Raw genomic sequence first — 15,221 nt, forward strand, 5'->3', positions numbered from 1 at the left:
GAGGAGCTGGAAGAAGTGGCTGGGGAGAGGGAAGTCTGGGCCTCTCTTCTGAAGCTGCTGCCCCCGCGACCCGACCCCGGATAAGCGGAAGAAAATGGATGGATGGATGGATGGATTTATAGTGAGATTAAAATGTGAACAATTGGACTGTGTTTATTCTATGTATTACATCAAATACAGTGTCTTCACAATAAACGCCTGAAAGATATGTTTAAATTTGTATTATTTTTTTAAAGCCACGTTTTTTTTTATGAAGATAAGACACCCAACGGTTATGTTTGTGCATTTCTCTGTTCATCAACCTAAATTTTCATGTCTGCCTAAACTTTTAAAATAGGCTGGGTGATTTTAAGGTGAGCTAATATTTTGCCTTTATATACTACATATTGCATTTTCTACATTCCGTCTGCTTATACCTTCACATTTTTTGGCTTTATTGTGTGAGCATGCATGCTGGAATCTGTATTGAGTGTACACTTCAAATTCAAAAACAGTCCTTTTAACTTGGCTTACATTAAACACATGCCTGGATAGCGCCACATATGTTGATCAGACCCCAACAGCAGTTGCTCTGCTCTGTTTACCAATTCCCCTTTCGACACCCTTTTCTCCATTTCCTTTTCTATCACGGCTGCATCATGCAGCACCTGATCACGTTCCAGCTACACCATGTTGTCAATCAGGAGTTCCACACCCAAAGCTGCTATAGAGAATGTCCTGAGCTGAATGATAGATCCCAGTTTCTAATCCCTTCATGTCATCTCTTGGCCCATTCTGAATCTCTGCATCTAATCTTTCCTTGGCAGCAGCCTCCATCGCTTTTTTTTACAGAGGCAAATGAGGCCAGCGTAGGTTAATTTTGGATCAAACATTTGAAGACAGGTGTGCGTAGATACTGGAGAGCAGAGACACGTGGGGATTCATATGAATGTAGGTCGTAAACTCAGTGGCTTTGTCCAGTTAGAACTGGTGGGTTCACTCAGCACTAGAAAAATTTACTGCCACTGCAGTCTTGTGAAATAGCTTCCGAACAAAATTGGCTCCTCATTGAAAGGAGAAGCTGTCAGTTCAGAAGTCAGGGCGTAATCCTCAGTACTACAGTTGAACGAGGCTGCAGCTCATGTTAAGTAAATCATACTTACACAGAAAAACAAAATCCCAAAATTCAGTTATAAGGACTTATTTTGGTAAGTTCTGGTCCAAATGAACTCTTTCAGAGCAAATAGAGATAAAGTCATGAGGGAAGATCAGCTTTCATGTTGACATGCCAGTCCATTCATATTTCAAAGACTTGGAAGCTGAACTTGAGAAGTCGCTTCTAATTACAGCATTTTATCTGACTCATTAAGTTCATGAGGTAAAAATATAGTTTATCACAGTAATGATCTGGTGTTTTAAATCTGTTAAAGGTTGATAGTTGTGTTTTTGACTGTTTTCTAGTGCCATATTTGTGTTGTTGGTTGAAAACGCGGTCAAGGATGGAAACACTGAGAAGTCACACCCTTCTAATTTGATAAAAGGACATAAATGTGAAATCACACTGGCTTTGCTCTCAGTCGGGCTTGTATGCCTTTTCATAAGCCAACCCTGGTGTTTAGCATAGCTCAAGAGGAAGTTGGGGTAAGGATTTTTCTTCTTCAACAAGTGTGTGTGTTCGGGCATATTTGAGTTTCGCAGGGAATGTTTGTACGTGTGATTTTTAGGTGACAAAAAAAAAAGAAAAATTTACACTAGAAAAGATTCAGCATCAGCATACACTGCTTTACTGCAGCAGACGATTTCGCAGCAGAAGTAGCAAACATAATCAATCCTACACCAGTGGTTCTCAGTTCCGGTCGTCAAGGACCGCTGCCCTGCATGTTTTAGGTGTTTCTCTTCTGCCACACACCTGACTTGAATAAGTGGGTGATTAACAGACTTCTACAACACTTGATGGCATGCAGAGGTGGTCATCTAATCATTTGAATCAGCTGTTCTGGAACAGAGACACATAAGCTATGCAGGGCAGTGGTCCATCATGAGTGTAGTTGAGAAACACTGATCTACACCAACAAGGTTAGGATCAAGGTTAACGCTGGTGATTTTGTGACTGGTGCAAATGTAAACAAGCCAAACACCAAAGAAGATGCTCGCATATCTCCACCAACTCTGTTGCTCTTCTCCAGAGCTTTCTGTCTTTTCTGAGCATGCTCAAATTGTTTTATGTTGTGTAACACCTGAGTTTTTTTTTTTTAACTGTCAATAGATCAGTGTCAGAATGAGAGTATCCAGGTGTTACTCTGAGTCTTTCAAGGCAGCAAGGTTTTTTTTTTCTTCATTAGAAATCTTCTGTGTGACTGAATGTGTTTTCTTTTCTCTTGATTCTGAACTTTAGAATCCTGTTGAGCGAAATGGCAGGCCTTGTGGTTGGGGAAGCGCCTCCAGCTGCGCTGCATGTAACCACGTAGCCGGTTTGAACAGGTTTGCAGTCGGGAGGAAAAGACATGTTTTGCACATAGAATATGAAAGGATGGGGTTGGGACTTGAAAGCACTGTTGCTACCCAGCAATAGTGATCTTGCAGTCTTGTAATCAAATAAATGCATATGCATGTCAGCACACAAGCTCTCAGGTGCATTTAAAAAAAAACATTCATGGTGTTTTTTGTTTTGTTTTTGTGTTCAGCCGTTAAAATCAAACTCTTTACTTGCCAAGTCCTGTGACTGCTGATTCCTCTCACTAAAATAAACAAATTGTGTCACATTGCCAAATGTTCCTCCTCTTACCAGTAATACTTCACAACACGGAGACTATTCTTGCACACAGACATGATTCTAAGATCTTGTTGTGACTAAAAGTAGATCTGAAAACAAATGAGAGCAAACCACTGCGGTGGAAAACAGGTTTACTTATCTTATGCACAATGTACCAGTGTTGTTCCATGTACAGGCACAGAAAAAGAGACTATTGTCTCTCTGTCCTTCATAGGTGATGTTGGCTAGTAAGACTTTACTTTGAAAAGCGTTTTTATAAGTACAATCCAGTCATGTTGCGGTTCTTGCCCCATCCAATAGCATTTCTCTACCCTTTCGTGTCATTAAAAGAAGTTGGCTCTAATAACTGTGAGAGTTCCTTTGTAGAACCGGAGCCAGAAGCCGGTTTGATGATGGAAATGTGACAGCAGTAAAATCCTGCTCTGAATGGTAAGCGGAGATGCTTTATGTGTTACTCAATCATTGGCATGACATTGGCATAGGACTGTGCTGAAACTCAAGAGCTCTGAAGCCTTATTAAACAAGAGGGAACATGGAAAAATATGTAAAAGCAGAAGAGTTTATGCAACAAGATGTCACCAAAACAGATTTGTGGTCATTCTCATGTGTGCGGACATGTGCGTTTGTAGTCCTTTGCTTACGAGATTTATTTGTCTCTCAGGGTACTAGAAATTCGCTATACCTTAGACCAGAGGTTCCCAAGCTGTGGTGCGCGCCCCGTTGGGGGGGGGGTCACGGGAAGCCATCTGGATGAAAAAAAAAAAAAACCATGAATGCTGTATGCGCCGGGTTTTTACCTTAGAATGGCCAACTCTCTGTTATTCCTATGTCAATTTGATACAGTAGGGGCTTCCACACTTCCCATATCTGTGCCCTCTGTCACATTTATCAGCAGTTAAAACGGTTTCATCCGTTAACATGTGATAGCCTGCTTTTCCGAGCCGCCTTTAAACGCAACATGAGCGCTACGACGCTCGCGCTGGGTTTACACCTGTGCGGCAGTGCTGTGCATGTGTGTTAGAATCATGGCAGCAAACCAGCAAAACGCAAAGAACTTTTCACAGTTTCCCCCCAAACTAGCTGACTGAGTTGAGTAAAGCTGTTGGATGCAGGTAAAGTTAACTAGAACATGACTAGCTAATATCAATACAGCACCTTAAGCTTGTTAACAAGTAGCCTGTACGCTACCGATGTTGTTTATGTTCAGCTACGTACACTCATTTTGCTCCCAAATAAGTCGACCCCCTTTACTTCACAGTAAAGGCAAGGCAAAACAAGGTAAGTTCAGCAACATGGTGAAAAGACAAAACAAACAGGCAACACACATTCAGTTCTCAAATGTCATCAGAAATCATTATAAAAACAATGCAATTAATATGTTGCAGTTATTAATCACAGGAATTTCAACAGGTGGTTTTTAGTCTTGATTTAAAGGAAATCAGTGTTTCAGCATTGCTGTAGTTTTCTGCAAGTTTTTCCAGATTATTCTTATTTTTAGCAGTGGTTTGACAGCTGCAGTTTTTAAAGCTTGCGGGGAAACGCCTGATGGGAGGGATGAGCTCACCATTTAAATCAGATCTGATACAATGAGAGACAGAACCTTCTTAAGGAAATTTGATGTTGAATATCAAATCTTTATTTGATATCCTGTTAGAAAAGAGCTTTCTCAGTAAAGAGGTTAGCAAATTGGTTGCAGTATCCAGTGGGGCGTAGTCCAAATGCGACAGTCAAATTGGGTTGATTGTAAATCTTTCAACCTTTTAATCAATGTTTTTATTAAGAATTTCAGAAAATGATTCCTTTGCATCTCTTATTAGAAAATTTGAACGTAAAGTAGTAGGTAATGTCAGCTAAAAACCTTATGCATGTATCAGTTTTTTTCTGTGTATCCTCCGTTCTTTTTCCCACAGTCCAGAAAGCATGCTTGTTAGGTTAATTGGTTGCTCTAAATCGGCCGTAGGTGGGAGTGTGGGCTTGCATGGTGATTTCTTCCTTTGTTAACCATCGAAAGGACTGACAAGCAGAGAGCAGCCAATGTCACGCCCCTTTGACACCCTGTCGGGCCTTTACTCCAAACAAGACAAAGGGTGCTCAGAAAATGAAGTAGGTGAGAATTTGTTTTAAATCAGTCCAAGGGCCTCCAACTCCAGCGCTTTGGAGTTAATAGTCCTGTAGCTTTTAGATGGATCCCTGCTCCAACACACCTGAATAAAATGACTCGATTATCTCCTCAGTGTGACATCAAGTTCTGCAGAGGCCTGGTAATTAGCTAATTACATTCAGGTATGTTGAAGCAAGAATTCACCTGAAAGTTGCAAAACAGTAGCTCCTGATAATCAGAGTTGAGAAAATGATTTATCCGTTTGATTAATTTATTACGTTTAATCTAACTGATGCCTTCAAAACTCTATTTTCAGCCACATCAACTTCAGTACTTTTAAAAACCGGAGCTAATTTTATGTGTCATAGCACAGAGTTAGCTTAGCTTAGCAACTGTAAAGGCTCCAATTGCAACTGAAGAAAATATGTCTAACTGAACCTAAAGTCATCTAAAAAAGAAAAATACATCATAAAGTAGCTGGTCATGGTTGACAATGTTTTGAAGACTGGCTACACAACATCAATACCACTTCTGAATGTCCTACTTTGTAAGGTAAAAAAATCCCTCTCCTAGTATTCCTTTACCATACCTTTAGCTCTCCTTCCAGCTTTTTTTTTTTTAATATAATTTTGATCCCACTGAACTGCTCTTCAAACAAGGAAACAAGACGTTTGAAGTCGCTGGTGTGTTATATTCTTTTTAAAAAAAAGGGATTCTTTTTTGTAGTAATACTAAATGGCTGTTATAGCCATTCTCTTGGCTATAACAGCTGATCTGCTTACTTAGGTTTCCCTGCATCAATAATGTCATCAGCACTTGCAGATTGAAAGAGAAAAAAACACTTATTTCAGTCTGATATTTAGCATCGTCAGGGCCTTGACCTTCTCTATCATATTTTTATCATGCAGGTATTTCTAATGCAGGACCTGGCACCAGATACTGGAGGAAAACGCAGCGGGGTTCATTTCACACCCTTTACCTATTAAACACGTCTCATCCTGTCTTCGTGTTCTCAAATGAGTGTCTTTACATTCACATCTATTTTGGTGTGGAACATCCAGAGCGTAATTCTGACCACACATCAGCTCTGGGAAAGTTTTAACCCTCCCTTCACACGTAGACCAAGTTAACAAGTTCTTGGAAGCAGTTATGCGGATACTAGTTGGAGGGAGGAGGTGACAAAATCCTGCAAACAGGGCGCTTGGATGGATGAGGACAGATTTATCATGTCGTGTGTTGTGATAATACACCTGCACCCACTTTAACAGAAATGAGATACAGAATGATTATTTTCATTTTATGGTGTGTATTATTTTCAATTTTTAAGGCACAGCTGTTTGCAAAGTTAAAGGTAAAGTTGATTTGTACTGTAAACCAGAGAATAATGGTCAAAGCAGGACTGCATCTGTGAGGCTGCAAAGTGAAAGAACAAATATCCAGACTATAGCAACTATAACAAAACATGTAAACGTATAGAAAATTAGTTTTCAGTGTTGAACAAACCTCAGAGGGTGAGATGTTCTTATCACCAGTGTGTGATGGTAGAAAGCCTGGCAAAATTTCTGCAGCTCAGAATGCGTCTATGACTCGTCATCAAATCGAATTTCTCCTGACACACAGGACCTTATAAATATACCTAAGTTCTTTCTCAGATTTAATAAGTGGTGAAAGACAACACAGCATCTACTGACTACGAGGAAGAATTTTTTAAGACTTTTTTGGCTCTAGTAGCCCCTATTTGATAGTTAATTGACAGGAAAGTGGACGAGGAACTACTATTTTAACTCCAGATTCATGCTCTTTGCTACATTTCAGAGTGTTATGTACTTTTGAACCTTTCCCCCGCCCTTTTTTTTATATTTAGTCAAACACGCAGAGATGTATTTTATTGAGATTTTATGTAACAGATCAGCTGAAAGTAGTGCATTATGGTATGTTGCACAGTAGAATAAAAATGAGTCATGATTTTCACATTTTATAGCAAATCAAAAGATTTGCCTCTTGATATGCGATGCTGGTAGACATACAGCAAAATTCTTTTAGTTTCTGAGAAACAAATGCAGGGCATGATTTAAAAAAAATGCTTTTGTGACAAAGTTTCCTTAATTTCTTTGGCAAATTTTGCAAACATGATTATATATCGTTACTCAAACAAGCCTTCATCATACTTTGAATAGCCTTCGGTATGGTGTAGAGGAATTTTTCTGCCATGGAATCCTGCTTTCGGACTGAAATGTGTGCTCTTAGATTATGGCAGAAAAATTCCTCCATACTTTGGTTCTTAATTTCCTTATTTCCATGAATTTTGGTGATAATTCTTCCATCTGATGCATTGAGTTTGTTGTCATAATTTAGTTTGCTGAACGTTACTTAACAGAAGGAACCAGTTTGACTCTTACTTCTGTTTAGCCCTCTGGCCATATTTCCAGCTGCTCTATTGAATTTGTCGACAATGAAAGTTCTTCCCTCCTTTAATGTCCGTCTCAAATGCTTTGAAGGTTTGAGGTTTGTTTAGCAAAAATGAATTAATCAAATACATCTTGAAGTTTAACTTTAGTCACGTTTTGTTTTTGGTCCCGTTTTCCACTTTGAACTTTGAACTTTACTTTCTCTTGTAAGTGAAATGCAAACCTTAGATTTTATGGCATTTAATCTGGGAAGGATAACACAAATTTTAATAACATTTGATTATTTTGAGTCGTGCATGTGATACTGTGGCATGCAGATGTATGTTAAAATGTTCTCTGTGTTTTGTACATTTTGTTCCACATCTCTTGAGTAATGCTCCAGAGGATGGGAATGTTTTACTGTCGCCACCCTCTGGTGGTAAAGAGAACAGTGATGACAAGTCTGCAGTAAAAGAATCAACTACCTACAGAAAACACAAAAAGTGCATCTACAAAAATATGTTACTTTAAAAATAGCATAGTATTTGTTTAGATTTAAGTAGAATTAGGTCGTTCTCATTCTTAAGTCATTCAAACTTTCTTGCCAAAAGTTTGCAGTTTCAAAATAAGACAAGACTTAACCAAGTCAAGAACTATTGATTAGGTTTGTTGTGAGGAGCTTCTGCAGAAACACGTCTTGTTGAAAAGGAAAACATTTAGTTAAAACATGAATTATAAAAGGGGCTGCACAGTGGCGCAGTTGGTAGAGCTGTTGCCTTGCAGCACAAAGGTTCTGGGTTCAATTCCCAGCCCCAGTCTTTCTGCATGGAGTTTGCACGTTCTCCCTGTGCATGCATGTGTTTTCTCCGGGTACTCCAGTTTCCTCCCACAGTCCAAAAACATGACTGTCAGGTTAATTGGCCTTTCCAAATTGCCCCTAGGTGTGAGTGTGTGTGTGCATGGTTGTGTGTCCTGTGTGTCTCTGTGTTGCCCTGCGACAGACTGGCGACCTGTCCAGGGTGACCCCACCTCCCGCCTGGAACATCAGCTGGAGATGGGCACCAGCACCCCTCCCGACCTCACTGAGGGACAAGGGTGAAAGAAAATGGATGGATGGATGGATGAATTAGAATAACTTATTTATACATTCACAGAAAACATCAAGAAAGATACTGCTTTTGTATTCCTAAAGATATTTGGCCTGAGGTCCAATACTAGATTTTCTTGACCGTGACAATAAAAATAATAAAAAAAGAGAATAAATGATAAGACGGTTACAGAGTTAAGATGATCAACTTGTGATAAATGTGTTCAAGAAATAAAGTTAGATTATGTAAATACTGGTTGTCAAACTTTAGCAGCTGCATGTCCAAGCTGAATTTTAAGCTAAGGCAACAAGATTTGTGAAGTATTTAAATTATGACCCCGCCACCCCACCTTAAAAATAGTAATGCTTCCTCTTTCAACGTCACCAAATCCAATGTGAATGTGTCAAAAATCTCTGGAGCCATCTGGTGGCCGTCTGAGTCTCAGTGTTTAATCTAGAAAACAGCTGTGGAAAGAAAATATAAAATAACATTTATTTACAAAAACAGACATGTTAACTAGTTTTTTGTACTATTTATGTAAAACACTTTCTGTTCAGATGTCGAAGTACGTACTGTTGAAACGGTAACTATTGATGAAATTGTTCTTTTATAGCATGAAAAGCATAAGAGGGCCTTATGGCAATAAAAATGTCAACATGCTGTTTAGTAACCGATAAACTTTGATGATGACCCATCAAGAACAACTTTCTTGTGAAACGGGTACATTTTTAAATGTACCTCTTAACCCATATTAAGTGCAGAACATCGCAAACTTTAGTTTATTCTTTTACTTTAAAGAATGCAAGTACTTCCATAAGTACTTTATGAGCTGGTGTTTTTAGGGTACTTTAAGTCCCCTAAAAATATAAGTAGGCCATCCACCAAACCACTCTGCACTGTCCTGTGTGTCGGCTCTGATAAATCATTGGGCGTGACCTTTATTTGCTGAGTGAAACCTGAGCAGCCCAAGCAAACTGGCTTCCCTTCAAAGAAGCAACAGATATTAGAGTGTTGAAGTAGTTGTTGTTTACTCACTTGAATGTATTATTCATTTTCAAATGATGGATCTGTTTGACTTAACAGCTTCATCCCTGCTAATCTGTTATCAGGAACAAGACAGCAACACAAGTTAGATGCCATTTCTTTGCTGCGTAATCAAGACTATAACCAGTCCTTTCTTTTGGTAAGCAACAGGAGGATTAATGTATTAGTTTTTACCACAATAAATACAACATTTAAGTTTAACACAAAAATCTTCGTTAATCAGGATGAATTGAGTCAAAAGAAGCAAAAATTTTGCTTAGTTCTGGTGAAATACAATCATTCATCTGAGCTTTATGCATCTTTATCTAACAGCAGCAGACAACCATCTCAGGTTGCCAGGTGTCAGAGTGAGAAAAAAAAAAACAACTCACTGCACACCTGAATCTCATCTGTGAAAAGGATGATGAGGAAGTGGCCATGTAACAGAAACACGTCGTGAAGGTGAGTTTCCATAAATACACAGAACTCGGACTCGAGTTAAACATTAAAAGATTTAGCAAAAACAGAACTAGGATTTTATGTTTGTGTCCAACACAAGTTAAGAATCCATATTAAATTGAAATAAAAGAACATTTCAGGTTGTCTTTACTAAACCCAAGTCTGTAATTAGCTCTTGTGTGTGCAGGAGCCGTACTACCAAAGTTGGCAGACAATACAGCTCTGGTTCTGCAAAAAGAGACCCTCTAAAATATAAATGAGGAAATCCACACCTGTTTCCAAGTAACCAAGGCAGGTATAATGTGCTGTGACGAATGCCAGTGCATGTGCATTCACACTTGTTGCTTGGCTTCATGCACGAGCAACACGATTTCCAAGTTTTACCTGTGCAAGACGCCGTGTTGGAACGGCAGCTGCCGCTAACCTGTTTGTCCTGAAGAAATAGGCCAAATCTGATCAAAAGGAGAGTATGAAAATACTCCCAACGTTCATTCTGAAGAGGTTTTCTGCGTTTGCCGACCGCTGAACGTTTTCCCACATGGAAACAGGTCTGCTGAGGCCCAACTGAGACGTCCTGAAGCTGGAAGCAGAAGCTCGGTGGAGGGTGGGCGACTTGGAGCGGCAGAGGTCTTCACAGGTGTTTCCTCTGAGCGTTGAGCATCAGTTTGTGCAAACATGAATCCCATGTGGAAGGTTTATAAAGGCAAAGTGATGAAGACTCTGAATCCTGAGTATGAGGAGGATACTGCAGAGGAGGTAAAGGATTTACACACACGTACGAGATAAATGATAAAATCTGAGAAATCTCACATGATTGACACCGAGATCGGGCCCTTGTTTTATTTTTGTAATATCTTGCAGGATGATGTCCTTTCTATGTGAAAGAAACTCGATGAAAGATGTCACCATGTCTTGTCCTTCATCTTGTGCATTTTAACTCATTCATGTGTTGAATATTGTCTGAGACTTCAGACATGGAAATATTAGTTTAGAAATACTAATTTTATTTTAACATCATTGCATTTTGAGTTGTCCACTGGGGTTGAATATGATTTATATTTTGTAACTAGGAAAAAAAACCTAACAAGATAAGCTTAAGCAAGAAAAAAAGAATTATCTCTAAAAACATTTGAGGAAATGAATTTTTTTTTTTTTACTACTACCATCAATTCATCTACAGGAGCGAAACTCTGAGGCTGTCCTTACTGTGGAAACTACTTCTTGCAAAATAGCTACAACAATCAAATTTCCAAAGCATCTTTGGCACTTTTTCAAGATAATCTCTTTAGTTTTTTTACATTTTGAAGAACAAAATGCTTCTCTATTTCAAACTGCAGCAGGTTTAGTTCTTGCTGGAATTGCTGCCGCTGGAGCAGTCGGTGCCGTGCTGACCCAGTTCGCTGCAGAGCAGAGAAATTCGATCTCGGTTTGGAGCTGAGCAGGCGGATTAGTTGGCCTTCCAGTGCCTGACTGACAGGGGATGAGACAGATAGCCAACTCTTCAGCGCACACTCAGATCGGATCAGCTGACATCTTCAACTTGTGGTCTCGTTGAAATGCTAGAGTTCCTGTTAGGACGAAATAATGCATTGCATGTGTGGAGAGAGTTAACAGTTAGATCCTATTGCTTAGCAAGTCAGTTTAGGAAAGGTAAGGCACATTTTCAGCCACAAGGCAGTTCAGAGTGCTTTGCGTGAATTAGAAGGAAATACAAACAAACAAAACAAAACCAAAAGAAAGACAAAAAGGTAAAAGTATTAAACTAAATATTAGTTCCCCATGTTTAATAAGATTAAGTCCATAATTTATAAACTAATAGAGGTTTCTCTGGATCTTAAGAACTTATTTTTGTCACATTTAAACAACTTTAAAATTATTTTGCAAGGTAATAGAGCAATAGATAAAAGAAAACAATGTATTTTTATCCCCAAAGTGTCACACAATGCAATGTATATTCTTGGAAGGCAACAATTGATGAGCTCTTCTAATGAGAGTTTACCGCAATTTCTGCAGGTTGCAGTATTCAGAATGCACACTAGATGGCGGTATCTTTACAGAAACTCTGGTCTATGGCATTAATTGAACACTAGAAGGTGGAAAGGTGAAGTTGAACATTCATTTTGTCCAATGGTGTTGCAGGTCACAGAGGTAGAACATGACATGAGTCCAATACAGGAGGATGAAGGGCCCAACGCCGTGTCTCAGCTGGCCAGAAAGGTATGCCATCAGCTGACCTGAGCACCGATAAATGTCAACATACAATGACAAGTCAGTGCAATACCTGTATTGACGGCGAATACAATTAAAGCTCCTCTTTTGAGTTTCTAAGCAATAGGGTATTTGTTTTGTTTTTTTTTAGAAAACCAGAAGTCATATGAACTTTGACCTTTGCGTGTCTGCTTTTTCAGATGCAGGGGGCCAGCGCTAAAAGCTGGAACAGGTTTTCGTCTCTTTTCAACAAAGAGGATGAACACCAGCTTCTGGAGGAGACAGAGTGCCCGCCTGCCGCTGACCAGTGAGTCCAGAGCACATTTACGTTCCAGCTTATTGGTGTCAAAATCAGGTGTTTTTTTTTATTTTTTGCACGACTGGTTTAAGTTTATTAATGTAAAGTCTGTAAGACCTTTTGTATAAAATGTTTCTCTGAGGCCCTTTATTTTAGGTAATAAAATAAAGTAATTTTATCATTAAAAGAAAATCTCAAGAGAACTTCATCTGTATCCCAAAGATATCTAGTTCAGTTTGTCTGCTTCAAGATTAAGCATTTCTCACCAAACTGAATAATTTTGATTATATCTGCCCTTTGTCTTAAAAAAATCTAAATTGGATTTGATACATTATTGAGGCACGAGGTCAATAACACCCATGACTTTCCTGAACTGTCAGCCCTCTCGCAGCAAAACCTGAAGAGCCTCCTCGACCAACCAGGCGCAGTGGATTCTGGGATAGTTTCGCAACCAACTTTGCTGCAAAGAAGCAGGCTGAAGCTGCTGCTGCTGCAGCTGCAGCAGCAGACGAGGGCGTGGCAGAGTCAGGTGAGGAAGGAGTGACTCAGGCTGCAGGGGAGGAGCAGCAGGTCGGCCCGGCTGAGGAGACGGAAGCAGGAAGCAGCAGCAGCAACAACAGCTTCTCTAAATATGTGACGCTGGGAGGGAGCGGCGAGGACGCCTCCTTTAAGTGGAACTTTGTTACCAGCAAGCTGGCAGAGCTGAAAACCAAGGGCATGGTGAATAAGACCAACTGATCGCTACAAAGATGTCTCCTAACATTCTTACAAAATGTTACAGCAAATCGTATTTAGTTTAACTTTATTTCATTATAATCTCATTTGATTGTTTTCAGGTCTCGACGGTAAAAAGACATTAAAACTTTTTTTTTTGTTTTCAATCAATGAACCATGAAAGGTGGGACATGGTGTGTATAAACATTGATCCTGGACTAAATATTAAACTGTGGATTACTTCTACTTGCAGAATAAATGTTGAGTCTACTTATATATAAAAAAAAAAAGCCTAAATGTTAATCTTGCAACAATTGAATTTGTGCCTCAGTAATAGGGCAGGTGAAGTGTGCATTCCTCTCTCCTTGTCTTGGTAAGATGCTGCTTGCACCCTTCCATGATGTGAGGTAAACGGCGGTTTATTGCCGTTTTCAGTAACACTTGAAAACTTTAAAATGGAGTTTGTGTGTGGTCAGATCTTCAAACAAGACAAAAGGGGCCCATCTACCTTTCAACAAATCTAACCTAATCCGTAGTTTAGGAGAAAACTGGATTAAAAGATTAAAGGCAACGTTGGCTGGATTAGCCTAGGATCAGATCACTTAACCTGTTCACAGAGAAAATTACAGCTAAAAGGTCTTTAATTCAGACCCTTTATATGGACAAGCACTTACTAAGACATTCTTCCTTTGTGATGTGAAATGAAAGACTAAAATGTGTGTTTGGTCATAAAATCTGAAACCATGACTTGAATTTTCTAATCTTTGACTGAGACTGATATGTGCAATGTGTGAATTGTTTTGTTTCTGACGGGGGAAATTGGCTGATGTTCTTCCTTTTGTGTCTTTTGGGTTTTGACTTGTATGTTTCTTTTGTTTTTGGTCCTGATATGACAAAATAAAGACCGTTTTCCCTGAAAGTTTTGTGGTCTCATTTAAAAAGATCTCTAAAGCACAACAACGGTGCAAAAGTTACTTGGATGTTTTGTGACTAATGCAAAATGGTGCATAAATGTGAAATAGAAGATTCACAATTAAGTCTCATCAACTTTGCACATATAAATAAACTTTGCAACACTTTGCAAACCTACAGTGTGCCCATCATATCCTTGACATAAAACTTTTGAAATCTAACGTCTGACAGCTGGATGTTTGATCATTCTGAATATCTTACACCCCATCCGTTGACTCTATAAAATATTTAAGTCAAATGTACCTAAATACAAATTCCTGTAAACTTTACAGCATCTCTGCAGCTTTATTTTCCAGTTTAACTTTCTTTTAAATTAGATTTTAAATAGTTCTAATTCTTTTTTCAGTTATTTTCCCAGATCTCAAATATTAAAAAAAGACTCCACAGTTGAAAAGTTACTACCATTGACCAGCAGGTGTCGCTATTCACTTCTGAATGGAAAAGCCTTGATCAACTCTTCTCCGTTTTCGCTGCGTTTTTCTCCACCACCCGTAGAAACGTAAGTTTTACTATAAACTTTTAATACAAACCATTGTACTTAATTTCCCTTAGATATTAAAGTATTTAGTTTTATTTGAAACTGATTGTATTGTGTGTCAGAAATAGCTTCCCTCATTTCCTGTTTCCTTGTATTGTATTTCCTGTTTTTATTAACCCCCATTTCCTGCCTAACTGTAAGGTGTTGACTCAGATAAAACACAGCTTCCTTTTCCCTCTTTGGGACCTCCAGGTTTCCATTTGAGTTTGATATCTCACCTTTTAAAATAAAAGATAAACAATTTCAGCAAATGCACCAGAAGCCCAGGCTGGTCTTTTATCCATTTCCAGCATCAGTCAGATTTGAAGCTGTCATCATGGATTCTGTGAGACTCACTGAGCCGCAGTAGCTCTATCCACACTTCCCTACAGTTGTCAGTCCCACTTTGAATCACAACAGATCTTTCTCTGCTTTCAGCTAAGCAACATGTTCTGCATTTGGAACTTTTTTTGATTAAGTACTTATATAATAAGGTTAGAGGAGAATCAATTCCCCCTAAATATTGTGTTGAACTGCATATTTCAGTTATATGACAAAAAGCAGAAAAGGGGTTTGCAGAGCATGGACAAGTCAGCAGTGAGATAGATGGATGGATGGATGGATGGATGGATGGATGGATGGATGGATGGATGGATGGATGGATGGATGGATGGATGGATGGATGGATGGATGGATGGATGG

At 39.0% G+C, this 15,221-nt stretch overlaps 1 protein-coding gene and 1 long non-coding RNA gene across 2 annotated transcripts; both read left to right on the forward strand.

The window, feature by feature from the left end:
* Nucleotides 1-9,356: 9,356 nt before the first annotated feature.
* Nucleotides 9,357-10,101, forward strand: LOC108167010 (uncharacterized). Its single transcript, XR_001777404.1, has 3 exons — nucleotides 9,357-9,511; nucleotides 9,685-9,813; nucleotides 9,998-10,101. It is a non-coding gene; the product is annotated as an uncharacterized LOC108167010 (long non-coding RNA).
* Nucleotides 10,102-10,108: 7 nt separating this feature from the next.
* Nucleotides 10,109-13,320, forward strand: LOC103478816 (testis development-related protein). The gene is made up of 4 exons (XM_017309363.1): nucleotides 10,109-10,566; nucleotides 11,950-12,027; nucleotides 12,219-12,325; nucleotides 12,697-13,320. The coding sequence occupies exons 1-4, from the start codon at nucleotides 10,486-10,488 to the stop codon at nucleotides 13,052-13,054; spliced, it is 624 nt and encodes a 207-aa protein (XP_017164852.1). The 5' UTR covers nucleotides 10,109-10,485; the 3' UTR covers nucleotides 13,055-13,320.
* The last annotated feature ends 1,901 nt before the right edge of the window (nucleotides 13,321-15,221 follow it).

This window comes from Poecilia reticulata, linkage group LG16 (genome assembly GCF_000633615.1).
Source record: "Poecilia reticulata strain Guanapo linkage group LG16, Guppy_female_1.0+MT, whole genome shotgun sequence".
Taxonomy (NCBI): Eukaryota; Metazoa; Chordata; class Actinopteri; order Cyprinodontiformes; family Poeciliidae; genus Poecilia; species Poecilia reticulata.